The 27,743-nt window shown below is 66.3% G+C and overlaps 2 protein-coding genes and 1 long non-coding RNA gene across 3 annotated transcripts; 1 reads left to right on the top strand and 2 right to left on the bottom strand.

Moving 5' to 3' along the window:
- The first annotated feature begins 1,188 nt into the window (after positions 1–1,188).
- VPS37B (VPS37B subunit of ESCRT-I) lies at positions 1,189–10,809 on the top strand. The gene is made up of 4 exons (XM_056131418.1): positions 1,189–1,333; positions 9,000–9,171; positions 9,456–9,538; positions 9,635–10,809. Exons 1-4 carry the CDS (start codon positions 1,223–1,225, stop codon positions 10,106–10,108), a joined length of 840 nt encoding a protein of 279 aa, XP_055987393.1. The 5' UTR covers positions 1,189–1,222; the 3' UTR covers positions 10,109–10,809.
- On the bottom strand, positions 3,300–6,211 carry LOC130039544 (uncharacterized). The gene is made up of 3 exons (XR_008794924.1): positions 5,974–6,211; positions 5,642–5,742; positions 3,300–4,681 (listed from the first exon to the last, which is right to left on the bottom strand). It is a non-coding gene; the product is annotated as an uncharacterized LOC130039544 (long non-coding RNA).
- A 781-nt stretch (positions 10,810–11,590) lies between the features above and the next one.
- Positions 11,591–27,743, bottom strand: HIP1R (huntingtin interacting protein 1 related). The gene is made up of 32 exons (XM_056131420.1): positions 27,577–27,743; positions 19,574–19,637; positions 19,071–19,213; positions 18,931–18,987; positions 18,474–18,554; positions 18,220–18,296; positions 18,037–18,098; positions 17,197–17,337; positions 17,041–17,098; positions 16,856–16,931; positions 16,639–16,779; positions 16,505–16,566; positions 16,348–16,420; positions 16,089–16,272; positions 15,923–16,011; positions 15,739–15,855; positions 15,542–15,643; positions 15,282–15,455; positions 14,528–14,675; positions 14,351–14,437; positions 14,155–14,262; positions 13,920–14,056; positions 13,724–13,834; positions 13,581–13,639; positions 13,453–13,483; positions 13,283–13,345; positions 12,963–13,063; positions 12,736–12,841; positions 12,538–12,661; positions 12,393–12,454; positions 12,023–12,234; positions 11,591–11,812 (listed from the first exon to the last, which is right to left on the bottom strand). The coding sequence occupies exons 1-31, from the start codon at positions 27,667–27,669 to the stop codon at positions 12,031–12,033; spliced, it is 3,135 nt and encodes a 1,044-aa protein (XP_055987395.1). The 5' UTR covers positions 27,670–27,743; the 3' UTR covers positions 11,591–11,812; positions 12,023–12,030.

Below are 27,743 nucleotides of genomic sequence, written 5' to 3'. Positions count from 1 at the left end.
CTGTCTTTTGTTTTGTCTTTTATCTCGGGGCCACACCTGACAGTGCTTGGGGGGCCCCATTAGTGCCAGTCTCCAACCTGGGGCTCAGCCACCCCCTTTAGAAGTCATCTTCCAAATGGTTCCTGAGAGGTTGTGTAATATTTCTCCGGAGGTAACAACGCTTCCATTGAGCAGCTCTGGCATGCTCACTGCTGCCCTTGATCGGCCTGAGCAAAAGATTTTGTGAATCCACATCCCACAGGCAGACGTGGGTGCAGAGAGAAACCCGAGCATCTGCCAAGCAGCCAGAGGGGAACCCAGCTCTGCGGCTGCCCGCTGTGAACCAGAGTGGGGGGCAGTGCTGTGGGGGTTGGTGTTTCCTCTCCTCCTGACCCCTTGGCACCCCGACGGCCTTCTAGCAGCAGGGTGGGGGTTCTGCGATTTGCTTTATATGCTGAGAACTCGCGTCTTGAGTAAGTTTGTGGGATGAAAGGTCTGGGCAAGGGGATGGTGTGAGCTCGGCTGCAGCTAAGTACCATGCACAGGCGGGCCCTTTGGTCGGGCCAGGGGCTAGGGCGCTCCCCGAGCCTGTGGCTGAGCTGGGTTCCATCGGGGGACTGCACATGGTCCTCGGAGCACGTCCAGGTGTGGTCCCCTCGGAAGCCAAGCATGCATGTGTGCTAGCCGCGGCCACCTCAGCCCCCAACCCTTAACTTGACTCGGTCGGCGGGGACCCTCGGGAACTCCTAAGCCTCGAAGGTGACAATTTCCTGCACAACAGCCAATTCCGCAGACCTGCTGTGTCCTGCAATGAAAAACCCAAGTCCTGCGCTCGTCCCCCGCGAATAAACCTGATTTCCACATTCTCTCACTGCCGCCTACCCTCTTCAAGGGCCCCCTGTCCCCACCGAGGACCCTCCCCCCCAGTTCCAAGGAAGGACGGGGGTGCCCTTCAGGAGGCGGTGGGGGGCGCGGAGGGGGGTAACGGGTGTGTGGGGGGCCAGCCTCTCCCTGAGCCCGGCCGCAGCATCCTGCTGGACGCGGGGCCCTGCCCCGGACCGCAGCGGGCGCGCGGGCCCCTCCGCTCGCCGACGCCCCCGCCCCGGCCGCGCCCGCCACGTCACGCCCGCGCGCCCGCCCGCGCGCCGATGACGTCACAGCCCGGTGGCGTCACGTGCCCGGGGGCGGGGCCGGCGGCGCTTCCGGCGGCGGCGGCGGCGGCGGCGGCGGCAGAGCGGCGGGGATGGCGGGCGCGGGGGCCGAGGCGCGCTTCGCCGGCCTCTCGCTCGTGCAGCTCAACGAGCTGCTGGAGGACGACGGGCGCCTGGCCGAGATGGTGCAGCAGATGGAGGAGGCGAGCGGCGGCGGGGGCGCGGGGCGGCGGGTGGGGATCGGCCGGGCTGCCGGAGGGGCAGCGGTGCGGGGCGGGGGCGCGCGGGCCGCAGGCGGTGGGCTGGGCGCTTCAGCAGTTGGGGTGCAGCCTGGCCCCGGTGCGAGTTGTTGGCGAGTGGACTTGGGAGGGTCCCCGGCCCTGTGGGGTCTGCGAGGGGTGTGTGTGGGTGGGGGGCACCGGGCTCAGCCAGGCGGGGGTCGGGGAGCCCCGGTGCCCGTGAGGGGTCCGAGTGCCCCGGGCAGTGGTGGGGCCCCGAGTTGCTTCCACCTCCACCCGGGGCAGGAGGCGATGAACGTGGGGGTCCCGGGGGCTGCTCCGGCTCCCCCCCATGCCCTGCCCACGCGCTCGCGGCCTCCACCCAGGGCTCCTGGAGCTGCGTGGGGCGATGGGAAAGGCGGGCAGGGGCGGGAGCTCCCAGCCCCCCGCCCGGGCCGGTCCGGGCTTGCCGGCCGGCCGTCGGGGGAGCCGTGCGGGTCCCGCCGGCCCCGGTCTGCCCGCGGGGGCTTCTCTCTCCCCGCTCCCCCGCCCGGGTGTCCGGCCCGGCCCCGGCCCCCAGCCCCCGCCCCTCCTTTGTCTGCGCGGAGCCTTCCCACGCCGCCCGGCCCAGCCCCTGCCCGGGTGGGGGTCTTGGCTCCGTTCCCCGGGCGCGGCGGAGGGTGGCCGCGCATTCGGAGGCGCCGGGAAACCTCAACAGGTCATTGTCCCGGCCACAGAGGGGCCAGTGTGGCCGAGCGCCGGCCGCCCCGGCAGGCCCCTTGTGTCCGGGGGCTCCTGCCCGCCCCCTGCCCGGGCCCCTCTCCGCGCCGGCGGCCGAGAGGCGAGACGCGTCCCTGCGCTGGCCTGTGCCCGCCTGGCACTGGCCTGGCGCTGGCCTGGCAGTTGCCGGGAGACCCTCGGCGCGGCCAGAGGCATCTGGGCTCGGGCGCAGAGGCTTGGCCAACCCGCCGTGCCTCCTGGTGGAACATTAATCGGAGCGGGGAAGGGTGGGGGCCGGGGCTGATGCCCCCGCGTCCTGGGCTGGAGAGGTGGGGCTGGGCGTTGGGAGGAGCGGCTTATCCCGGGCAGGGGCTGGGCAAGGTGACCCTCTCCCGCCCGTCCAGAGCAGCTCCCTCTGTGGCTGGGCCGCTGGGTGTGGTGTTACTAAAACTTGGAAGCCAAGTGCCAGGACCAGAATAGGTACCTTTGGGGGCCCCCCGCCCCCCGCGGCCGTCTGCCTGGGCATGGGTGCTGCCCTGCGGGCCCTTTGGACCCGCTGTGGGGCTTTTGGGGGCGGCAGAGAGCACTTTAATAGGTATATTTTAAACTGCTTGTCCCAGCCCAAATGGAGCGTGTCTGCGACGGGAGTGGAGGGCAGTGAGTGGCCTCCCGACCGGACTGTCCATCCCGCACCCTGGCCCCGAGGAGCCGTTAGTTGCTGATCCGTAGCTTTCTCCCGGCAGGGAGCTCCGGCCCCTCGCTGCGATCGGAATGACAGCTTAATAGGGTGTTATTTCAAGAGTTTTAAGGAAGTTTTGATTACCATTAGCATAAGGTACGGTTTCGTCTGCTCTTGCCAATGTGGGGTGTCCCGTGGGGTGTGGACATGGGTAGGAAGTGGAACAGGCCCCCCCCACCTCTCCGCCCCTCCCCCCAACCCCAGGGCTTTGTTGTTGTTAATGGGCAGGAGAAAGTGTTTAAATTGTAGAGTCAGGCTCCTGCCGGCCCCAGGGGGTGGTTTGCGGCTCCTGGAGCGTGGCTGGTCGCTGGCCTCCCTGTAGGTTCCAGCCAGCCGGGCATGGTGCCTGGTACATGGCTGTAATTGCGGTGTGTGCAGTGCGGACATTCACATCCTCATTTCCACGCCTGCCCGTGTTTATTTTTCCCGTCCCTCCCGCCCATGACGCGGTTCCCGTGGGCCGTGTCCTAGGCTCTCTGCCCAAGTGCTCGGTCGGATTTTTATTGAAAGTTATTTTTACACGGCAGTGGAATGCACCTTTTTCTGTCCGTCCAGTCACCCCGTTGGGCTCTCCGGGCACTCCCTTAAAAGGGACTGTCCCTTAGGGACTGGGCTGCTGGCTGCGTATCACCGCTCTCTCAGGAAATACCGTCTGCCTGGTTCCGAGTCATGGTTCCACTGAGCACTGGCCTTCCGGGTCCTTGTGCCGGGCGAGAATGATGTGGGTCTGGGAGGCGCTGTCTGGGGAGCCGCTCCCGAGGAGTGTTCTGTGTGACCGTGGGGTGGGGGGTTGCAGAGCCCCCACGTGGACCCTGGCGGCTTTCTCGGGAGTGGGGCTGGGGGCAGCTCCGTGACTGCCGCAGAGCCGAGCTCAGCCCTGGGGGCTGCAGTTACTGTCACTGCCTGTGGCCGCTTGGGGCCACACCTGGAGGTGTCAGGGGGCCTTGGGGTGCTGGGGTCTATCTGGGCCTCCTGCATGTGAAGCCTGCAGCCCACTGAACGGCCCTGGGTTTTTCCTTTCTCTCTCTCTCTCTCTCTCTCTCTCTCTCTTTCTCGAGATTTTGGGACCACTCCTGGGGATGCTCAGCGCCTGCTCCTGACTCTGTGCTCAGGGACCATTCTTGGCAAGGCTCGGGGGACCCTATGGAGTGCAGGGATTGAACCCGGCGTGGCAGCAGCAAGACATTCGCCCTTCCTCTACTCTCTCTCTCTCTCTCTCTCTCTGACCTCTCATCTTCTTGTCATAAGGAGGAATCAGGATTTCTTGGAAGGAGCCGGGTGGAGGCAGCTGAGTGGGCAGTGCAGGCCCTTGGGGGTGGGTGAGAGCAGGTGGACACAGCATCTGGGCCTGTTTCTTGGAGCGTCAGAGCTGTTGCTTGGAGGCTGTTTCATCCCTCGATGGAACTGCCCTTGCTCCGGCGTCTATTCTGAGTGCTGGGGGTGGGGCAGTCCAGACCGGCTCCGGCCCCTCAGCCTGATCCTTGGCAGGTGTGAGGCAGTTTTCTCGAGGAGGGACGAAGGGGTTGGTGAGTGACTCTTGCCAGGGTTGCTGGACGGATTAAATGGTGTCGCCCCTGAGCACGCTGGACCCTCAAAGCTGAGTCTGAGGTCGTGTGGCTTCTTGCTGTCTGTTCTAGAAGCTTCTGCTTTGATTCACGGTTTTGGGGAGCGTGGTCCTGTGTCAGAGGGGACATGTGACCTCTCGTTCTGGGAAGGGTACGCGTGGGCCGTGGTGTCCCTCAGCGTGGCCCAACCAACCGCACTGTCAGGGAAAGGAGCGGAAAAAGCCCCCATGGGTGTCATGGTCGGGAGAGGTGGGCGGCGGGGGGTGGCACCGGTGTGGAGCACCCACTGCACCCTCTGAGCATCATCACCTGCTGGATAGAGAGACTGAGAGGAGGGTGGAGCCAGGCAAGTAATCGCAGTGATGCCTACAGAGGGGCCGGAAAGATTGCCCAGTGGTTAGGGCACTGGCCCTGCACACTGCCCACCCAGGCTCCATCCCCGTCTCCCCTTGTGGCCCCCTGAGCAGAGCCAGGCATAAGCCCTGAGCACCCCAGAAATGGCCTGAAACCTAAAAACAAAGATAGAGGAGGAGGAGAGACAGCACTCTACCTGCTACTGTGTTTGGGACAGACAGGGACAGAGTGACAGAATTATTGTCACCTCCAGCCTCTGCGGGCTGAGCCAGTCAGTGTCTTTGCTGTGTTCAGGAGGGATGACAGTGGGCGTGGGGCGCGGGGCAGGTTTTATGGCCACTGAATCACAGCTGCGCTGCCAGGACTTTCCATGTAGGGAAGTGCCAAGGTGGCGGGCAGGGCGTGGGCCGGGTGGGACGGCACAGCGGGCGGTGACAGCCCAGGTACCAGATCTGAGGAAAAACCAGACTCCAGCTGGGGGCTGGCAGCCAGGCTGGAGCCCCCTCCCTCTCCCCCTCCCCCTCCCTCTCCCCCTCCCTCTCCCCCTCCCCCTCCCTCTCCCCCTCCCTCTCCCTCTCCCCCTCCCTCTCCCCCTCCCTCTCCCCCTCCCTCTCCCCCTCCCTCTCCCTCTCCCCCTCCCCCTCCCCCTCCCTCTCCCCCTCCCTCTCCCCCTCCCTCTCCCCATCCCTCTCCCTCTCCCTCTCCCTCTACCTCTCCCCCTCCCTCTCCCTCTCCGTCTTGTCCCTGTCCCCCCCCACCCCCTACCCCTGTGGTGGAGAGGGCAGTAACACAGGAGACAGACCTGGCGGTCGGTCAGGATGGTCTGCCCACGCCCAGAGTGAGGCGCCCGGTGGGGCGGGAGAGCTGAGCCCCAGGCCAGGCAAGGGGCCAGCGCACCGCGGGGTGGGCGCTCACCTCGCATGCAGCTGACCTGGGTTCGATCCCCAGTACGCCGTAGGGTCCCCCGGGCACCACCAGGAGAGATCCCCAGGTGTGATCCCAAAAGGAAACATCATCTACAGAGAGAGGAGAGGGAGAAGATGGGGGGGGGGAGGGAGGGAGGGAGGGACAGAGGGACAGATGGACAGATGAGCTGTTCCCCCGCAGAGCAGCCTGGGAGCTGAGCCACCCGTCATTCATGTTCAGACCCTTGGCTGTGGTATTTGCCCCCCAGAGTGGCTTTGGGGGCTGTCCTAATGCCGCGAGCATTGCTGGGCGTCAGGACCCTGTCACAGCGTCCTACTCACTCCCGGGCCTGCGGGGCCGCGTCTCGCTCCTGGGCTCTCGTTCACGCTGTCCCGGTTGGGGGTTCTCCCTTGTGGCAGGCTCAGGTGTCAGAGCTGATGTCGCTCGCCGCTGGCTGGGGTAGAGGCTGGCCCGGGCAGGGCCCCCAGCAGCAAGTGGAGGCCCTCGGGGACCCTCGACATGTGTCCCAGGAACTGTCCTGGTCTTGAGGCCTTCAGAGGCAGCAGCTCCCTCGCCCGGGCCCGTGGGCCAGACCAGAGGCTGAGCCACACATGTGACCGATCTCCGGCCGCAGCCTGGACTCTGTCCCTGGCACAGGGACTCTGTCCCTGTGACCCCCTCCCCCCCAGCGCAGCGCTGGGAACCGTCAGCTGTCGCCCAGCATTCATAAAGCAAACAGGATTTCCTGGTAAAGGCATTTGGTTAAGTGGTGATGAGGTAAGAGACTCGTGTTTGTTTTGTTTTTTCATTCTCTTAAAAATAATTTTTTTGTTTTGGTTTCGGGGCCACACCTGGTGGTGCTCAGGGCGTACCCGGCCTTTGCACTCAGGTGTCACTGGTGGGCTTGGGGAACCAGACCCGGGCCGGCCCCGTGCAAGGCCAGTGCCCTCCCTGCTCCATCTTTTTCTTTTTTCTCTCTCTTCCTGGTTTCCCAAGTGGTGCCCAGGAGCAGCGCCTGCTGACCCTTGCCTGGGGTGACGTACGGTTCTGGGGATGTCCAGGTGGGGTCTGTCCGGGGGAGGGGGAGGGGCGCTGTGTGCGCAGGCAGAGAATGCTTGATGGGATTAGGGTGCAGTGGTGCCAGGGGGTGTTGGCTGGCATCTCCCCGCAGCTGACCACACCAGGGCGTGGGCCCCGCCCTCCTCCCTCCTCACGCGGCCGACCCTTGGCGGTGTGGAGCTGAGGCTGGTGCTCGTGAGTCGCCCTGGGATGCTGCTTTGTGCGCTGTTGTGTGTCGGGGAGCCGTACCCGACGTCTGCAATACTGTCAGTGAGAACATCTGATTCCCTGCAAGGTCTGGGGGTGGGGGCCACAGGTGGTCGTTCTCGGGGGCTACTCCTGGCAGGCTCAGGGGATCCTAAGGAGTCCCGGGGATCGAATCTGGGTGGGCCGTGTGCAAAGCAGCACCCCACTTGCAGTGCTGTTGCTCGGCCCCCCTGCCCGCCTCAGGATTTTTCTGTCAGGGATTTTAAACAGAATAATTTAGAGTAATTGATTTTCCTTTGATTAATCTCCTTTTCTACCCACAGGTGGAAAAAAATCCTATTATTAGACTAGTATTTTCTCATGCCAAATAGAAAAGGAATAATTTTAGTCACATGAGAGTAAATCTTTTTCTATAAAGCTGAATTCTTTATTTATTTATTTTGGCTTTTTGGGTCACACCCGCCGACGCTCAGGGGTTATTCCTAGCTCTGCGCTCAGAAACCACTCCTGGCGGCTTAGGGGACCCCATGGGATGCTGGGAATCGAACCCGGGTTGGCCACGTGCAAGACAAACGCCCTCCCCGCTGTGCTATGGCTCCAGCCTCTGAAGCTGAATTCTTGAGCCCGAGATACCGTATCGTGATGAGTCTGAACTATGACAGGCTGGGGTCAGGTGGCTGGGCCCAGCACCGCCCAGGCCTTCTTGTGAATGTGCCCAGGAGGATTCGGCTCTGGGGCCGGCCCCTGCCAACAGCGCCATGGGAGACAGACCCTTTGCGCCCAGCAGGTAGCCGGGTGCTGGCATGTTGCTCCAGGTGGTTGCCGAGGCCCGCAGCGAGATGATGCGGCCCCACACAGGGCCCAGAGGGGTGCCTGCAGGGGCCAGTGAGCCCCACGCCTTCACCCACCCACCGCATTTGCCCACAAGAGAGAGGAGGGGACACCGGGGGCCCTGAGCCTGTGGCCCTTGGCTTTGAGATGTTTGTCCTAACGGGCAGGACAAAAGAACGTGTGTGCGTGTGCGTCTGTGCGCGGGTGCATGTGTGTGTGCGTGTTCATGTGCATGTGTGTGAATGTGTGGGTACATGTGTGTGTGGGTGTGTGCACATGGCCTGTGGCTCCATGTGCTGCGGGGGTGCTGGCAGTTGGCACCTCCCTTCCCCCACTGCGCCTCCAGATGGTTCCGTAGCCCCAGGCTGAGAACAGTCTCAGCCCATCTGGGCCCTTCCGGTTATTTCTGTCTTCTCCGAGCTTGAATTTTGCCAAGACTTTCTCATTTAGACTCAGAAGAACCTGGGCCAGGGGCTTCTTCAGGGCGGGAGCAGGAGGTTCCTGCCCCTCAGGATGCTGCCCCCGTGGACCTGCCCCCCCCCCCCCACACACACACACATACACTCCCGGCCATGGGCCTAAGCAGAACATCCCCAGGGGAGCCGGGCATGGAACAGAAAGTCGGCTCAGCTAGGTAGGCCAGCAGAAAGTGGACAGGCCCCCCCCCCAGCCCCTGTGCCCAGCTGGGAGGATGAGGCTGTTTTGGGGGGGTCTGGGAAAAATTCAAAATCCTTTTGTGTAAGTTACTGGTTGTGATACCCACGCCAGGGCTGGAGACAGCAACCCGCGTAGAGAGTGTTGGCCTTGTACGGCCGACCCCATTCCATTCCTGCCAGGCGCGCCACTGTTACTCAGAAACTAAAAAGCAAACTGTTGTGTGTGGGGCGGGGGGCACCTGAGTGTGGGCGGTGTGTGAGGGGCCTGCGTGGTGGGCTGCCTGGAGTCCTGGGTGCCAGGGAGGGGGTCGCGGCTGTTCTCACCCTGCGTCTCCCTTCACCCTGCTTGAGGGTCCCCAGCCAGGGGGGCCGAGTCTTGAGATGGGGGCCGGTGGGACTGGAGGGTACTGGGGGTGGGTGCTGGAGCCTGGCTTGGGCCATTCTGTCAGGTTGTCTCTCGCGGCTGTGCTGGGTCCAGCCCCCGAGCTGTGTGCAAGGCAGGTGCCCACCCGCTGCACCGTCATCTGGGCCCAGGCGAAGATTTCAAGGAAAGCTTTCTTTTGGGGACTGCACCTGGGGCACCCAGTCTCAGCCCGGCTCTGCTCCCCTTGCAGACACAGAATGTTCAGCTTAGCAAAGAGATGACACTGGCCAGCAACCGCAGCCTGGCGGAGGGCAACCTCCTGTTCCAGCCGCGGCTGGACGCACTGAAGGCCCGCCTGACCCAGAAGTACCAGGAGCTGCAGGCCCTCTTCGAGGCCTACCAGATCCGGAAGACCAAGCTGGGTGAGTACGGGCACAGGGGCCTTGAGTGCGAGTCCCAGCGTGCGGCACCTGGGGGCGCTGCTCAGGGGAGGGTGTATTGGGGGCACTCTGGGAGGTGACCCAGGCTCCTGTGCACTGTGGGACGAGAGCAGATGTATGGGGGGGTGGGGGGTGTCACAAGCCCAGGGGTGCGGCGTATGAGCTGGGGGCCCATGTGATGCTAGCCAGCAGTACCTTCCCTGCCAGGATGCCCGCAGTGTGTGCGTGCGTGTTGGGTCGTTTCTCACCTCCCCCTTCTCCCCCAGACAAGCAGTCCAGCAGCGCGTCCTTGGAAACTCTCCTGGCACTGCTTCAGGCCGAAGGTGCCAAGATCGAGGAGGACACAGAGGTGAGGCCGCTGGAAGGGTGGACAGGAGCCAGGTGGCCTTGGCGACCCCTTCCCCCAGCTCATGTCTGCCTGCGCCTGTTTCCTTGCTGCTTTCAGAACATGGCTGAGAAGTTTCTGGACGGGGAGCTGCCCCTGGACTCCTTCGTGGACGTGTACCAGAGCCAGCGCCGCCTGGCACACATGCGCAGGGTCAAGATCGACAAGCTGCAGGAGCTGGTGCTGAAGGGACAGAGACTGGCCGCGGCTCCGCTGCCCGCCCGGGCGCCCGAGCCCGCCGCCCCCCTGCCTTACCCGGCCCCGGAGGCCAGTGGGGCCCCCTCAGCCCTGCCTCGGCGAGTCCCGCCCCCACCACCCCCCGTGCCAGCGGGCCGCCTGGCTACACCGTTCACGGCTGCAGCAGGCTCGCCGGGGCCGCCCTATCCCGGACTGGCGTGCCCACCCCTGCCCCCCCGCGTGGGGCTGCCCCCCCAGCCGGGCTTCTCTGCGCAGTTCGTGTCCCCGTACCCACCGGCGCTCCCCCAGAGGCCCCCGCCCCGCCTGCCCCCACACCAGCCCGGCTTCATCCTCTAGGCGCCTCCCAGGGGGCTGCCACCCGGGGGGCCGGGCACGGGGGCCTGTAGATGTAGAAGCAGGTGTGTCCTGCCCCCGCCCTGTCCCCAGACGCCGGTGCCCAGCCCGTGGGGGGCCGGCGTGGAAGGTGCTTCTGATTGGGGGGCGTCGCCAGCCCCCCGGGACCTGGAAGCCACAAGCGGAGTTTGCACCGGCTGCGGCTGGCCAGTGCCACTCAGCAGAACACCCCACATCTCACCAAGTCCTTTTCCTGTTTTATATTGGAAAACTTTTTCGATACTCGTAAAGGACCATTCAGGGAATCTACAAAGACGCACACGTGTTGTGAGCCGTGGAGCGGAGGCGGCCCCTGTGGCCAGCAGTGCGCCCGCCCGCGCTGTGCCTTAGCCTGACCGGTGTGTGTGTGTGGGGGTGGGGAGCGCCGCCACATGTGACCGTCCCAGCAGGCCTGGGCGAGGCCGCAGCCTTTGCACTCTCCCCTTGCTCTGCGCCTAGACTTGAAGCCGAACTTCCGCGGCTGCGCGTGGACTCGCCATAAATCTAGAACAAGGTGCCACCCGGCCCCTGGGGTCCCACCAAAAGGGCGCGTGGTGTCCTCCCGGGGGCAGCGGCCGCCCTGCCACCTCTGGGGCCACATTGGAGCTGTTTGTAAAGTTGTAGTAGGATCTTTTACATAGAAGAAAATAAACAAGTTCTTGGTATCTGCCGGGCTGTTCCTGCTGGGACCACCTGGGCCAGACCTGGTGGAGAAGCTCGGACTGGTTTGGTCTTGGCACCCTGCAGGGGCTTGGCTCAGGGCTGCCGGGTTGAGCCTCCCCCCCCCCCAAGCATACAGTGCTCAGTGCATGGCGGCTGTTGTAACTGGCAGGAGGGATGTTTGCCCAGAGAGACCGCTGCAGGTTGGAGAGCGAGCACTGCCAGGTGGGCCCAGAGCAACAAAGGTCACTGTCTGTGCCCATGTTCCCACCCCCAAGCCTGTGGGGGGCTGCTGGCCCCAGGAGCGCCCAGGAGCCTGGATGCCTTTTTTATGGGGTGGCAGATGGTGGCAGTGCTCAAGGCTTACTCCTGTCTGCACTCAGGGGGCACTCCTGGTGGTGCTTGGGGGATCTTATGGGGTGCCAGGGGTCAAACTCAGGTCGGCTGTGAGCCAGGCAAACGGCCTCCCCCTGTGCCATCACTTGAGCCCTGGCCTGGCACCTCTCACCTGAGGGACTGAGGCGGGTCAGCACCCAGATCGCGGGTGGCTCCAAAGGTCAGGGCCAGCCGGGGTCACACTAGTATAGCCAAGTGCTCGGGCCAAAGGGACGGGGACGGTGCGTGGCCAGCCCAGCACCTGGCTGTGGGCCCACCTCCCATTCCCCAAGGCAGGGCAGGTGAGGGGGTTCTGGGTGTGTCTCTAAGGACCCCTAAATCCCAGTTTCATACCCCCACTCCCACCAGGCAGATACACAACAGTTCACTCGACTGTTCCCAAAACTGTATTTCTCATGAGCTGGGGCTCGGCCGTGGGCCTGCTGCGCTCACAGCTTGTGGCTGTCAGGAACAGCCTGTGCCGGGTCTGTCTGGGTCCTTCCCAGCTTCCTTCCTCGGGAAGGCCAGGCCCCTGGCGATGGCCCCTCACAAGCCGGTGCGTGGGGCCCCTCGAGGACCCAGGAGCTCAAGGCTCAGCAGCCCAGGGGGGAGGGGGCTGTCCTTCCTGTCGAGCTGCAAGGGGCGAAGGTGGGGCTCAGGGAAATGTCTAGGGCCCCGCACCCCAATCCTGCCCCCCAGTCCCTGCATCCCTCTCTTGCCCCCCTCTCCTGCCCCCCAGTCCCTGCACCCCTCTCGTCCCTATTCCCGCGCCCGTCGTCGGGCAGCTCTGATTTCCCCATGGGAGTGCACCCCCGCCCCGACCTGCCCTGCCCCGTTCCTCACCTCTGGACCTAGTGGTCCTGCCTGGGGCCCACGCTGGGCTTCTGTGCCACTGGGGGCTTCCTGGAGCTGCCCCGTGGGGCAGCACTGGGCCGGCCCGCTTCCTCCTCGCCCGGCGGCGCCACGACCCCGGCCAGCGCATAGTGCTGCTTGCGGAGCTCCCCCAGCTTCACGCGCTCGGCCTCCAGGGTCTGCTCCAGCTCCAGGACCCGCACCTGCGCCCCGCACACCTGCTCGGTACGGCCCCGCCCCGCGCCAGCTCGGCCCCGCCACTCCCCCAAGCAGCCCCGCCCCGCCCCTAACCACGCCCCACGCTCAGCCCCGCCCCCGCCCGCTCGCCCGCCCCGGGCACCCGCACCCGCTCGGTGCTCACCTGGGTCTCCATCTCCTGTTTCTTCAGCTTGATGAGGGACAGGCCCGAGAAGTCCATGGCGTCTGCGGCAGAGGGAGCGGGGAGAGGGTGGGCGTGCGCGCGTGTGCCCGCCCGGCCGGCCCAGGCTGCCCCAGCCCCGACTGACCTCGGTCCTCGATCTGCTCCTGGCCCGACTTGGTGGAGGCCACCACGCCCGCGGCCCGCTCATTCACGGCCCGGGAGCACTCCTGCAGGCGGCTCAGGTGCGCGCTCTGCTTGTCGGCCTTCACCTGCGGAGCAGAGCGCGGGCGGGTCAGGCCGGGCCGGCGGCGGGCGGGGGCGCGGCCCGCCCCGCCCCGCTCACCTTGGAGGCGGCCACCAGCTGGGCCGTGCTGGCCGCGATCTCGTGCGAGCACACGATGAGCTCCTCGTACTTGCCCGTGTGGAGCACCACCCTGTCTGCGGACTCCCTGCGGGCGAGCGGGCGCGCCGGCGGGGCCTGGGTCTCGGGCCTCCCCGGCCCCCCGAGCCCGCCCCCCGAGCCCGGGCCCGCACCCCGGCCCCTGCTGCCCCCCACCTGGGGCGACATACACCAGCTGCGTGGCTCCCCAGCCCACGGCCTTGGCGGCGGAGATGAGCCCTTCCGTCCACCGGGAGTTTTTGGCGTAAAATTCCTGCTGCGTGGCTGCCCCCTAGTGGCGACAGGAGGGCATGGCGGGCGGCCCAATGTCATCCCCGACGCGCCCACCGCGGTGGCCAGGGTGCGTCCCTGCGCAGTGGGGGTGGTCGGCCAACTCCAGGTGCTGTGCGCAGCTGGAGGCCGGGGGGTGGGGGTGGGGGTAGTGTTCACACGATCGCACCCTTCAGACGTCGGATCCCGGCCCGGCAGGGAAGGGCATGGGGCAGCTCACCCGCCCGCTCTCCACAATTTCCTTCTGCAAGCTGGTGGACGTCATGACCAGGAGCCGGATGGCCTGCCGAGACCAAGCTGCAGGTCACCCTCGGGTGCCGCCCGCTGGCCACCCGAACTGCCCGCCCGCCTGCCCTGACCACTCGCCCAGCTGCCCGCCCGCCAGCTCACCTTCATCAGGTCAGTGCAGGAGTTGAGGATCCTGAGGGAGAGTGGGCAGAGCTGTCAGCGCCGGTCGCGGGCACAGCCCCTGGCAGGTATGAGCCCCGCGAGGTGCCTGCCCGGGAAGAGGCGCTCACCTCTCATTCACCTCCAGTTTCACCCCCGAGCTGGCGTGGCGCGCCTGGTTCATCATGTCCTGCACCAGGGGCAGCCGTGAGGGCCCGGGAGAGGGGGGACGCAGGTGCGGCCCCCGCCCTCAGCAGCCCCGCCCGGCGCTCACCTCGATCCTGCGGACAGCATCCTCGATGGCCGCAGATGTGGCCGCCATCTCCTTGTCCACCACGGCCCCCAGCTCCTCCTGCCGCACGTCCAGACTCCGGGGCTTCAGCTCCTGCCGGGGGAGGAGTCGGTTGGCGGGGTTGGGAGCCTGGGGTGGGGCGGGGGGTGCAGGCAAGTGGGGGCCGCCCCGCACCTACCTGACCCAGCTGCAGGAGGCCCCGCAGCGGGTCCCGCACCAGGCCGGGCTGGGCGCGCAGCAGTGCCTGCGGGTCCTGCAGCTGCCGCGTGAGCTCCAGTGCGCGGGCGCCGCACCGCCGGCACGTGTCCACCAGGCCTGCGGGGAGACGCAGGAGTCCGGGCAGCAGGGGTCCCCCACGAGTCCCATGGGCCACCCTCTACGCCACCCGCACCCGCCTGTTGGGCGCTGCTTACGGTCGGCGGGGTCGGTGGGCGCCAGGTGCGCGGTGGCGCTGCCGTTGACGATCGCGTCTGCAGTCAGGTGGGAGAACTGGGCGAGGGCGGCCACCAGTGTAGAGGCGTCTGCGGAGGACCCAGGGGCTCAGGCGGCCGTGGAACGGAAGTCGCGGTGCACCGAGCCCACGGGGTCCCCGAGCGCGTGGGAACTCACCTGCCCGGGACTCCAGGTAACGGGCGTGGCCGCTCTCCACGCCGCTCACGGCATCCAGCGCCGCCTGTGCTCTGCTCACCAGGTAGTCTGCGGGGAGTGGGTGGGAGTGGGCACCGTGAGCAACGCCCCCGCCTGCCCGGGCGCCCACCCCGACCTGCCTGCCCCAGGAGGGCCTACCCGGGGGGCTGGTGCAGCGCAGGTGCAGGGGGTCATCCAGCTTGGCCACTGCGTCCTGCAGGATGCGCTCGGCCTCCTTGGCGGTTTCCCGCAGCACCGCGAACTGCTCGTCCAGGAGCCGCTGCTGCAGGTCCCGCTCCTGGGTCTCCTGCACGAAGCGGAGGTGCTGGGTGCGGCCGGGTTGTGGTGGTGGGGCCCTGGGGAGCCGCTAGGGTGGGAAGGAGGCCCGGGGCTGGGCAGGCGTCGCCCCGTCGTGGGCCGCCCGAGGAACCAGGAAAGGGCCATGGACGGACACAGTGCCTGGCGACCACTAATGGGGCAGCAGCAGAGCAAGCGTGGGGCCGGGCGGGCTGTGGGGAATCCTGGACGCATAGGGCACACAAAGCCCTGGGGACACGCAGGGCACAGCCCGGGGACATACCCACAGCACCCACAGCTCACAGCATGCACGTTCCCGAGGGCACGCGCAGCTCCGGGGACGCACAAAACACGCACAGCCCCAAGAGCACACATGGCTCAGGGTACGCGCAGATCCGGGGACACGCATGACTCAGGGTGCGCGCAGCTCTGGGGACGCGCAGGACACGCACAGCCCCGAGGGCGTGCATGGCTCAGGGCGCATGCAGCTCCGGGGATGCGCACGGCTTAGGGCGCACGCAGCTCCGGGGATGTGCACGGCTCGGGACACGCACAGCCCCGAGGGCGCGCACATGGCAGTCCCCCGCCAAGCCCCGGGACTGCAGCTCGGGCGCACCTGGCGTGCCAGCCGGCCCTGCAGCTCGGCGCGCTCCTGGCTCAGCGCCGCCTCCTTCTCGCGCACCAGGCTCCGGGCCTCCTCCAGGTCGGCCTCCCGCTGCCGCGCCGCGGTGCTCAGCGCCTCCTTCTCAGCGCTCAGTGCGTCCAACCGCGAGCTCAACTCCGCCCCGCTCTGCGGACACGGGCCTGTGAGCCGGGGCGCCCTCGGCCGTGCCGTGGCACCGCACCATGTCCCACGGGGTTCTGGGCAGCCCCTACCTGTTCCGTGCGGCTGAGCTCCGCCTGTGCGTGCGCCAGCTCGCCAGTCTTGGTCTCCAGTGCCCGCTGCAGCTGCTCCAGCTGGTCACTCTGCTCCTCCAGCTGCAACAGGACGGCAGGTCACCGGTGCGGGGGGGGGGGGGGCCGGGCCGGGCCGGGGCACGTGGGGCCCTGCACGCCGCTGACCCTCCCCGCACCTTCATTTCGGACTCCCGCCGCGCCTGCTCCATCTGGAAGGCCAGCTGCTCCTTCACGCGCGCCACCTCCTCCTGGCTCTGCTGGGTCACCGTCAGCTGCTTGGCCGTGTCTGCGTTCTGGCGGAAGGGGACAGGTTCCAGCGGCTGGCCCGTCAGGGCTCCCCCGCCCCGCGCCCGCGCCCACCTTCCGGAGCAGCTCGGCGTGCGTGCGGATGAGCTCGCTGTGCTTCTCCTTCAGCTTCGTGTAGCGCAGCTCTGTGGCACTGGCCCGCTCTGAGGGGAGCGGGGAGTGAGGCCCGCGGGCAGGGGTGCGGGGTGCGCCCACCGCCCGCCCGGCCGCCTCTGCGCACTCTCAGCCTCCTCCAGCAGGCCCCGGTGGCGGGCGCCCTCCTGCTGCGCCGCCCGCAGCTGGCCCAGCTCGTGCTGCAGCTGCTCGTTGTCCACCAGCGCCTTCTGCTTCTGCTTCCGCTGCTCCTCCAGCTCCGCCTCCAGCGCGTTCACCTGGCCCTTCAGCTGCCCGATGTACCGCTGGGCCTGCGGGGCCGACACACGCGTGGGCTCCCGAGGCCCCGCACCCGTCCCGCGCCCCTCCCCGGCGCGCCCCCTCACCTCCAGCTTGATTTTCTCCAGCTCGGCCCGCAGCGTCTCCACCTCCCTCTTCAGGGTCTCGATCTGGAGGTCCCTGGGGAGTGGACGGGGCGCTGAGGCCACGGGCCCAGGCTGAGGCTCAGACGGGCAGTGCGGAGGCGCGGGCTCCCACTCTCACCTGTCATCCTTCACTGAGCCATTGGGGGGTCCGAACGTCTGGTCAAACAGGTCGGCCACCACCTGCCCCACACAGCAGGGTGAGCTGGGCTCCCGGGCCAGCGACCCCCCCCCACCCCAGGCGGGGGTCCTCACTGCTGGCTCCCCGGCAGGCGGCCCCGTGCTGATCTCGATGAGGTTCTCAGGCTCCTCGTCCTCAGGCGCCTCCTCGGGGATCACCACCACGGGCTTGATGTGCTCCGCCAGTGCCGAGGCCCGCAGGAAGTTGGGGGGCGCCTGTGGGGTGGAGCAGCTGAGCTGTGGGCCGCGCCGAGGCACGGCAGGCTCCACACGCATGCGGGCAGTCGGTTACCTCGGGCAGCCGCGGGATCTGGATGAGCCGCTTGAAGTAGAGCATGTCTGAGGCCCTCCGGAAGAAGCTCCTGAGACTGTGGGAGGGGCGGCCGTGGGGAGCCGGGCAGCGTGGGCACTGGGCACCACGCTCTGGGCACCCGCATCACAGCGCCCCCCCCTCCGCCCAGCCCCCACCAGCTGTACCTGTGGAACTGCTCGTGGAACCGGTCCCTGTGGCCCTGCAGTGTGTCTGCTGGGAGGCCTGCGGGGGACAGGCTGTCCGGTCCCTGGCCGCAGAGACCCCTCTGGTCCCCTGCAGTCCAGCCACCACCCCTCCCCCCCCACCCCGCGCCCACTCACACGAGTGCAGCTTGAACAGCAGCTTGACCGTGTAGTGGTACAGGTGGCTGCAGTCCTGGATGACCTGGATTAGCGGCGCCAGCCGGCACTGGCCCGATGACATCTGGGACACCGCGATGGCCGTGTTCAGCTGCCGGAATACTGCGGGGGCGGCGGGCAGGGTCAGGCCTCGAACCACCCACACCCACTAACTAGTAAAGGCCAGAGGGGCAGTAAGCCCAGCTCTGCGGGTGCTGGGGGCACCTTGCCAGCTGTGCCCGCGCAGACGGTGGACAGATGCCTGGCCGGGCGCTGAGGGCTAGGTGGGTCTTCGCCAGCGCCCGGCGCCCCCTGCTGGCGACACACTGTCCTAACTTCTTGGGGGGGCTCTGAGATACCGCGGGAAGGGGCGCTGATGGGGGCTGACTGGGGCTTCCGCTAGACCTGGGGCTCTTGTCCACGCGGCCCCACCCAGCCCAAGGTGCCTGGGGAGCTGCGGTCCTGGGGGCAGGTGCCCATGAGCTCAACTGCTGGCCCAGAGTACAGTCTGGCCTCCCCAGCGGGGGTGGGTGGGGGCAGGTTCCGCTGGGAGCCGCTGGCAGGCCGGCCCAGCCGGACGCCAGACCCAGGGGCGCCTGGAGGCAGCCCAGGTCCGCCCTGGCAAACTCCCGGTTTTCCCTTAAAAAGGCATTTGCCTCCTGTCCCCCACCGTGCTGAGTCACCCAGGAGGAACAATCAGCCCGAGGCCGGAGGGGGCAGGAGCCTCCATGGTGACCTCGCAGAGGCCCGGCCCTCCCTCGGCCCCACGGAGGACAGCAGAGTGGAAAGGGTGGGGGGCCATGGAGCCCAGACGGGGCTCACCTGACTCGGAAAGCTTCAGCTCGGCGTCCATATAGTCGAACAACTCCACGGTGAGCTGGAAGCTGCAGGGCAGGGACAAGGGCTGGGCCAGGGGCAGGCAAGGGGTAGGGCGAGGACACAGGCCAGTGGGCAGCGCGAGGCCCCTAATGTGGGTGCAGCAGTGAGGGTCCCACGTCCACTCACATGTTGTTGACATCAGTCCCAGCTGCCTTCTCCAGTACCTCATCCGTCACCTCCAGGCCCGCAGGAAACTGGGGGTGCTGCAGAGGACACCCCAGGTTGGCACCAGCCCAGGGGGGCCCAGCCCGAGCCCAGAGTGTGTGCGTACGTGTGGCCTGAGCACTGCCGGGCGTGGCCCCGAATAAAAGGAAAGCCTGTGGGCCCCAGTGGGTTGCGTCCGTGGGAGAGGCCAGGTGCCAGGCTGCCCCAGGACCCACCTTGACATGGAAGGAGATCTTGGTGAGCAGCAGCCGGGTGTAGACGCTGACCAGCTGCCCATAGCGGTCGTGCAGATGGGCCTATGGACAGAGGGGCGTGTGTGGGGCAGTCCCAGCTGTGGGCTCCTGGCCGGGCAGCACAGTGACCATTTTCCTCCCCAGCAGACCTCAGCTCTGAGCGGGCCACGGACTACATCCCTGAGGTGGCCTTCGGGCTGGGCCCATGACAGCCCCAGGCACATTCTCATGGAACCTGAGGGACCCGGAGTGGCACCAGGCCCATCATTCAGGCGACAACCTTCTGGGGAGTGAAAAATGGTCCAACCCCAAGATGCCAACACAGCCAGCCCGGGACCTGGCAGCGCCACAGCCCTCAATGTGGGGAGCCAGGGCCCAGGGGCGAGTGTTGGAGTGAAGCAACCCCCCACCCCACGCACCCTGGCCCGTGCCCACTCACCCACAGGTCCCCGATCTCCCGGATGTTGCTCCGGTACCGCTGGCAGTCCTGCAGCACCTGCCAGCAGGGAGATGGAAAAGTCTAGAACCCTGGGGCCAGGGTCCCGACAGGCGTCCCAGGGACAGAAGACAGCGACTCACATTGGGGTGCCCGTCCCGAAGGACCTTGTGGAGGACGTGGCAGAACTTCCAGCTGAGAACGGAGCTGCTGGGGAGCGGCAGGCCGATGGCGTAGGCCCAGAAGGTGAAGGCGCCCTTCTCGTGGTGCGTCCCCAGGATGATGCCCGCGCGTGTCAAGGCCGACGCAGGGTCAGAGGGGGCGGGGGACAGCGGGCGCCCGGGGAGGGGTGAAGGTCCACCCAAGGTCCACAACTGGGCCCACGTGCGCGACTAGGAGCCACTAGGACAGGGGACTGGGGCGAGGGGCAGGGCCGGGCCCTGGGAAGGGGGCGTGGCAGAGCTCCAGGGGCGGGCTCTGGGAGGGGGCGTGGCAGGGCTCTGGGAAGGGGGCGTGGCAGAGCTGGGGGTTCTGGGAGGGGGCGGGGCTGGGCTCTGGGAAGGGGGCGTGGCAGAGCGGGGGGGGGGGGGGGTTCTGGGAGGGGGCGGGGCTGGGCTCTGGGAAGGGGGCGTGGCGGCAAGGATACGCCGGGCATGCTTCTCCTTCACAGGGCCCTCCTGTGTGTTGATGGCCTTGCTGATGCTGATGGCCTGCGGGGTGCGGGCACAGGTCAGAGCCCAGAGTGGAACGGCCCCCACGCCCCCTGCCTGGCTCGAGCAGGGGAGCCGAGCCCCCTGGACCCTCCGACTCCCCGCCTTCACAGCGCGGGCGGCCCCGGGCAGGAAGGAGACTCCTGGGGAACAGAACGAATCTGCGCCCCACACTGATGGGGACTGGTCCAGTGACCTGGCTGTGGCCACCGCACGGGCAGCAGCGTCTCACTCGCCCTGGGCAAGGACCTCTCCTGCTACCACCTACTGTGTCCGTCTCCTCCCTGAGTGCACTGCCGCCTCTTCCAAGAAGTCCTTCAGGGAGGGGCGACCCCTCAGAGGCAGCCCCCACCTGGCTCACCCGGCAACTAGCCAGGTCCCCTCTGCACAGGATTTGATTTACAGGACCACGGAGGACCACGTGCAAGTGGTGGCCAGGGTGACTCCCGGGCTAGTGCCCGGGGGTCAGTCCCAGTGGTGGGGGACCGTGCAGAGCTGGTGCTGCCATCTGGGCCTGCCGTGGGCTCAGCCCAGTGTCGGGGTTCCCTGCACCTGGGGCCGCCATAGCGACGGGGTTGCATGGGGACACGAACAAAGTCCCTCTCCCGGAGGCCCTGCAGGCACCTGTCTGGCACAGACAGGGAAGGCACCCAAGGGAGGGGGCCCAGGCAGCTGTGAGTCCTGTGGAGGGGCAACCCCTGGCCCCTGAGACCCACATGTGTGTGGCCGTGACCAGCTGTGCCCGACACCTGAGCTGGTGCTCCCGCTGCCAGCTGGCTGGGCTGGCCCAGAAGATTCCGGGCAAGAGCAGGGCCACAAGAGACACATGAGCAGCCCGGAGAAGCCGGAGATGCCCGGGTGGCAGGGCCGGCAGCATGGACACGCCCCAGAGGAGCAGGCTGGCGGCGCCCAAAGGTGAGGGTGGGGAGGCGGGCGACCCTTCCTGGGGTCACGGTCCAGCGGGCCCCACCCAGCCTGCCTCTCTGTGCTGTGTCCCTGGCAACTCAGCGCTTCCCTGAGAGGCCAGCACCTGCCCACCGCCCGGCGTGCTCAGGGACAAGGGCCCACGGCCACAGCTCACAGATGCACCTACAGAGCATCCCCCCAGGCCTGGCCCAGGACAGAGCTCGGGCATCCCTGTGGGGGGTCAGGGGTCGCACACAGGCCCCTCTACGCCTTTTTTTTTTTGCTGTTCATCTGTGGTTCCAGGGATGGAAGCAGGGGCTCATGGGTCAGGAGAGTGCCTCAGGCTTTCACCCTGGGCCACCCACGGCCAGGGTCTTTCCGGAGGGCAGCACAGAGGGTCCGTGCTCCCTACCGAGCAGCGCTGGAGGAAATGGAGAGCAGCAGCAGGGGTGTGGAGGGCAGGAAGTGAGGGGTCAGCATCTGCCCAAGGCCAGGGACCCCACACCAGAGTGACTGGAGAGCACAGGGGCCGACCCTGGCTCTGGCGCCATCAATCCCTGTCACCCCACGTGACCCCCAAGCACAGAGCTAGGAGTCAGCACTGAGCACTGTTGGGTGTGGTCCCAAACCTCAAAACAAACAAAACTCAGGTGCCGGTGGGGTGCCGAGTGCTGCCTAAAACCTCCCTGTGGGGTGCTTGTCTCCCCCCTCCTCGGGGGCAACCATAGGGCAAGGGCCAGGGATACGCTGGACCACAGACAGAGACAGCTGGGGACCCTCCATTTCTGCGGCAGGGCAGCGGCCTCCGACATACAATTCCAGCCCTTACCTCCACTTGCATGGACCCACATGGACCCCGCACGAACCCCGCACAGACCCTTCACGGACCCACACGGACCCCGCACAGACCCACGTGGACCCTGCACCTTCCTGGTTCATGCCAGCAATATGGAGTCTGTGTGTGTGGGGAGGCTCTGTTCCTGGGAGCCCACCGTCTGGTGACAGCAGATCTGACCCCCTTCCACATGGCCCCACAGACCCCAGAGCCTGTCCCTGAAGTCTCCTCGAAGGAAAAGCCCCCACACTTGTCACCTGCAAAGCAGGATGGTCATCACATACTCACTCCCACTGCCCCACACTCACACTCGCTCTCACACTCCTGCTCACACACACACTAGCTCACTCAGCCCTACTTACACACACCTTCACACACCCCTGCTCACACTCCTCACACACACACTCGCTCACTCACACCCCTGCTCACTCACTCACTTGCTCAGTCACTCCTGCTCACACTCCTGCACTTGCTCACTCACACTACTGCTCACACACCCACACACCCATTCATACTCATACTCACACTCCTGCTCACAAACACTCACACCCCTGCTCACATGCACTAACACTGCTCTCACATACTCACACTCACTCACACTCAATCACGTTCACACTAGTTCATGCTCACACTACTCACACCCCTGCTCACTCATGCTCACTCACATCCCTGCTCACACACGCTCACACACACTGCTCACTCACACACCCCTGCTCACACTCACACTCGCTCACTCACACCCCTGCTCACACTCAGCTCAGGCAGGTCCCCTCCTGTCCCCAGCACTGAGCCGAGACGTGCCCTCTCGGGGTCCTTCGGATCCATGGGTGGTGCCACCTGCTCCCTGGCCTGTGGCCCCCGGCGCTTGCCTGCTGGGTCCCACCTCCCGCGGCCCCTGCAGAACCCAGCCCCGTGCCTGGCACCCGCCGGCTGCTCCTGGTGAGCGAAGAAGCGTGTTCTCGAGCAGACAAAAGCCTTTTCACGCGGAGGAACGGGCGGCCCGGCCGTGAGTGTCTCTCTGACTAATAATTTACCCACTAGAGTGCAACAGCCCAGGCGACTGGAAACAATTTCTTTTTTAAAACCAACTCTGCGATGCGTCGGACTGAGGACTCCTTGTGGGTCAGGCGGCCCCACGGCAGCGCTGGGCGGGGACAGAACTGCTCCGCGTGCCACAGAGGCGCATTCACGGCCGCCGCGGGACGGACACAGGACGCCTGTGGCTGCGGTGCCCGTCACATGCGAGGGGCAGCAGGAAGTCAGCGGCGCTTTCATGCTGGCCCGGGCCAGGGCTGCTCAATGGGCCCAGTGTTCGGGGATGCCCCGGCCACCACCTCCCCCACCCGGGCGGCCTGTCCTGGGACTGTCAGGGCAGTTGGGCAGATGCCGATCCTCCCCTGCCTGACGTCATCCAGACCTGTCTGTCCCGCACGCCGGGGCCTGAGTCACCGGCTGGCAGCCTGGACTGATGGGCCCACCGCCGCAGGCCAAGAACTGGACATGTTGGCAGCCGTCAGGGCCCAGGCAACACCTCCCCCAGGGACCCTCCTCGCCCGGGGCTCGGCGTCACATGGGGACACTGTCCTGGGCTGGGGCTGGGGGCCAAGCGCGGGACACAGCTGATATCCGAGTCCGCCAGGGATGAGGGGACACGGGAGGGCCACGCACTGCCCCCATCCCCCGCAGGCAGGCTGGCAGCCGCATCTGCAGGCAGCACCCAGGGCTGTCTCAGGTTCCCCAGCTGGGGCGCCCTGTCCCCCGCCAAGCCGGCCTGGCCCTGGCTCCCGAGTTTCCACTTGGAGCAGCCGCGAGTCTCATTCACCAGGGCCAGCCAGGGTGGCCACTGCGGCCAAGCAGGCCACATGCGGGCTTACCCACTCCCCGGGGCATCCCCCAAACTGTCCCCGGAGGATGGGGTCAGGCGGAGGCGGCCTGCTGGGGTGAAGGCCTTCCAGGAACGAGGGAAGCCCAGCTGTCCCTCCGCAGGCGGCAGGCGCAGGAGCCGGGTAGCAGCACGCCCCGTGCCCTCACACCCGCGAGGAGCCTGCAGCACCCCACCACGCGCTCCCCGCAAAGAAACCAGGACACTGGGGGCCCGAGGAAGGAGTCCCCTCCCACCCCCAGCCCCATCCTCAGGTGAGTGTGGGGACCACGCCCCTGTCTCCCTGCTGGGCGTATAGGTCAGCCCATGCAGGGTGGTGTGGGGTCCCACATGGCCGAAGGCTCCCCCCTTGGCCGGGGGATAAAAGCTGGAGGTCAGGGCAGGACCCGGGGCGGCCCCAGGGGCTTCCGTTTCTCTGGAGCTGGCGAGAGGCCGTGTTTGTGGTCAGCTCTGTGGCCCAGAAAGAGGCCTGGGACGGGATGCAGCGTCCTAGTGGCCTAACGAGGACACCAAGGCAGCTCCGGGAGGGTGATGGGCAGGGGACGAGCTGCCTGCAGCATGGGGGTGTCCGGCTGGATCGGGGACGGTCTCCAAGCCACTGATCTGGGCTGAGTCCCCAAACACCTGTGTGGGCTCTCTGTCCCTCGGCCTCCAATAATGCCATAAAAAAAAGGGGGGGGCTGGGCCAGACCCGTGGGTACTCCTGGGAGTGCCGGGAGCAGGACCCAGGCCTCCGCCTGCAGCTACCTGGACCCCTCACCACCACCGCCCATGGCTGGGCTCTAGTCCGGGCACAGGACTCACCCCCACTCACACAGCACCCCCAGGGGGGCCCGGGGCCGTGTGACTGCCGGAAGGAGTCACTCTCGGGGGGGGGGGGCACCCATAGCTGGGAAGCAAGCCCGCAAACACCCGCTTCCTGACTGTAAGCGCTGCCCCGCCAGCCCCTTGACTGTCCGACTCTGTCCAAGCGTGCAAAGTCCTGCTCACAGCCTCTCCCCCACCCAGCCTAGGTGCGGGGGGGGGGGGGGGGGGAGGGGGGATGTGTCAGAAGTCCAGCAGGGAGAGAGCCAGAGCTTTGATCCCCAAGGGCATCACGTGTGTCCCCCGGGCACTGCCTGGGGCTACCCCCAGGCACCAAGTTGAAAAGCCCCGGGGTACGGGGCGGGGCATACCCCAGCCTGTTCGTGAGTCCACAGCGGGCATGAGTGCTGACAGCCACACGCCACGAGGCCGCAGCTCCTCCTGCTCCTTCCTGCCCAAGGCTGGAGGGCTGGGGGCCTCGTCTTCAGGCTGGGCAGGCCAGTGATCGAACTGGGCCCAGATGGGCCTCAGATCACGGCCCTCCTCTAAGGCCAGCTGGCAGGTGCTTCCTTCATGAGCAGAGAAGCGTCAGTGCTGGAGGGCATCACCCAGTGACCTCCCAGCAGCTCTCGGTGCTTCTAGGCTTCTGGACAGGGGAGGACAAGGTGGCCGACGCAGGACCGGAGTGGTCCCTGCAGACAGGTGTTCAGTGCAGGTCTGCCCCATGCCAAATGTGACCAGAAGGCAGGACCACTTTGCCACCTGCATTTACAGAATGAGGTTTGGGGGCCAGAGCGATGGCACAGCGGGGAGTTTGCCTTGACTGCGACTGAGCTGGGTTCGATCCCCAGGACCCCATATGCACCCCCATGGCTGCCAGAAATGATCCATGAGTGCAGAGCCAGGAGAAAGCCCTGAGACCACTTTTGTTGTTTCGGTTTTTTAGGTCACACCTGGTGATGCTCAGGGGTTATTCCTGGCGGTGCTCAGGGGACCATATAGGATGCTGGGGATCAAGCCTGGGCCAGCAGTGTGCAAGGCAAACGCCCTACCTGCTGTATTATTACTCCGCCCCCATTAAAAACAAAATTTAAAAGGGGGAGCAGGGCTCGAGCCAGAAAGAGTGCCCAAGCTCAGTGCGCAGGCTTTGCACGCAGTCGGCCTGGGTTTGAGGCCAGCACTGCACGGTCCCCTGAGCACTGCTAGGTGTGACCCAAAAACTAAATAATAAAAAATAAAGGATGGAAAGTCACAGAAGGCACAGAGCAGCTTTCTGGCCCGGCCGCCCTTATCTGGGCATGAATAAACACACAGCAAAGGGCCACCCCTCTGGGGGAGGCAGGAAGTGGGGCTGCCCCCCTCTGACTGGGAAGGGACTTTTCAAAACAAAGTGTGGCCTGTCCAGTAAGCTAGTGTGGGAGCGTTTCTCTTCCTCCTGACCCAGGGGCCCGGGGGGAGGGGGGTCCTGGCAGGCCCCCCAGGAGTTACTCTAAGCCAGCCCCAAGGCGCCGTGTGTGGGGCTCGCTTCTGTCCACATGCAAGCCCACTCCCATGGCATGGCCGTCAGCTCACAGGGTATTTCTGGGAGCGACCTAATGAAATATTCAACAAGCGCGAAGTCTCATTCCTGCTTCCCCCCGAGACGTCACTGCAAAGACCAGCAAACACTCGCTTGCTCAGCCCTGAAGGGCCCTGACATGATGAATCCTGTGGAGACTTAAGCATTAGAAAGTAATTCATCCGAAATTAATTCCGCGCCAGAGAAAAACAATCAGCAAAACCGAAACACCTTGTTTGCCAAACCAGCCACTAAACTCAAGTCCTACGTCAAGAGATTTTTTTTTTCTCTTCAGCATTCAAAACAGTTGTCCTGGGTTTACAATAATTAAAAAGGGAGTTCAGGGCTGGAGAGATAGTATGTACAGCAGGAGGGCACGTGGTCTCTCTGGCAGATGACCCGGGTTGGACCCCCTGCATCCCACATGGTTCCCCGCCCCCCTTTCCCCCCACAGCACCGCCAGGAGTAACTCATCATCAGGTGTGGCCCAAAAACCAAAACAATTTTTAAGATCAACAAACTGCCCTTAACTCCATCTCCTCCGGGCTGGAAGGAAGGGCAGAGGGGAGGGCATCTCCCTTGCACACAGTAACCTGTGCCCCAGATGGTCCCCTGAGCCCCCAGGAGTGATCCCTGAGGCAGAGCCAGGAGTAAACTGTGCACACGAGGTGCGACCAAATAAACACACTCCACCTCTCTCTCTTTTTTTTAATGTAGGAGTACTGCTATTTATTCAGCCACCGATTAGCTGATTGAATTGGGCATGAACTCCACACTCCACCTCTTTAAACCTCCTCAAAACAAGGAAACGAAGCTAGCTTCTGACAACACCCAGGGTTCTCCCTGCCAGTTCCATTCTTCTCCCCATCCCTCTGCAGGTCGCCTGCACAATTATGCATTAATGACTTTCAATTAAATGCCACATTCTTTTCTTTTCTTTTCTTTTCTCTTTTTAACCAGGGGGGCTACGGGGGACCAATGGCGCTCAGGGCCAATGAAGCTCATCGCCAAAATTTAATTTGCGGCCGGGTTGGCCCGGGCACTTGGTTTTCCTCCAGCCTCGGTGCCCGAGGTTTTATGTTTTGCTTTCGTTGTTAGTCACGGGCACCAAGGTCAGGCGGCCCCCCTGCATCCCTCTTCTCGTTCCAAAATGAAAGTGGCCGTGGCCGGCGCTTCGGAGTCCGACCTGGAGGGTCCCTCCCGCGCCGCCCGGTCCTGCCGCTCCGCGTCGGGGTGCCGGGGCCGTCCCGGGCGGGCGGCGGCGCGCGGGCCGGGCAGGGGCGCGCGGGCGGCCGGGCTGCTTAATAAGGGGGTGTGCGCCCGCGGGACGTGGGCCGCGCCGGGCCGACGGGTCTGGCGACATACGTGAAACTTTTCTCCAGGCGCATCGGGAGGGACGGCGCGGCGCGGGGGCACGGCGGGAGGGCAGGAAACGGGCGTTTCCTCCGGGAAGTGCCCAGCGTCGCCTCCCCGGGCCGGGCACTTCCCTGCCGGCCGCCGCCGGGCGCGGCCGCGCGCACCTGGGCCCGCGCGCACCTGGGCCACCTGCGCGCCCGCGCCGTGCCCGTGGCCGCTCCCCGGCCCCGCGGACACCCGCCCCGCGGACACCCGCCCCGGACGCCGCGCGCTTCCGGTTCACCTGCGCGCAGGGCGGCTGGGGCCGGGGCGGGGACCCCGCGCGCGCCCGCGTCCCCGCGCGCCCCGAGCTCCCCGCGCGCCCCGAGCTCCCCGCGCACCCCGAGCCCCCACGCGCCCCCGAGCCCCCTCCGCGCGCCCCGAGCCCCCCGCGCGCCCCCCGAGTCCCCGCGCGCCCCGCGCCTGAGCCCCCCGCGCCCGGAGACCCCGTGGCCCCGCCCCGCGCCCCCAGCGGAGCCGTCCCCGGCCTGGCAGGAGCGCTCGCGGCCAGGACCCCGGAGAGCCGCCCCCCGCGCCGCCCGCGGCCCCCGCCGCTTGCCTGCGTCTTGTCGAACTGCTCGCGCTCGGCCTCCAGGCTGTGGCCCGGCCTGCGGCTCAGCACCCGCGCCGGCACGTTCTTGATGCTGTTCATCCTGCCGCTGCGCCCCGGCCGGCCGCCGCCGCCCGCGCCTAGGCACCCCGAGGCCGCGCAGCGCCCCGCGCCGC

Source organism: Sorex fumeus, unplaced genomic scaffold (genome assembly GCF_029834395.1).
Source record: "Sorex fumeus unplaced genomic scaffold, SorFum_2.1 ptg000087l, whole genome shotgun sequence".
NCBI lineage: Eukaryota > Metazoa > Chordata > Mammalia > Eulipotyphla > Soricidae > Sorex > Sorex fumeus.
The sequence above is the reverse complement of the archived record's forward strand: the minus strand, read 5'-3'. Positions and strand labels throughout refer to the sequence as shown.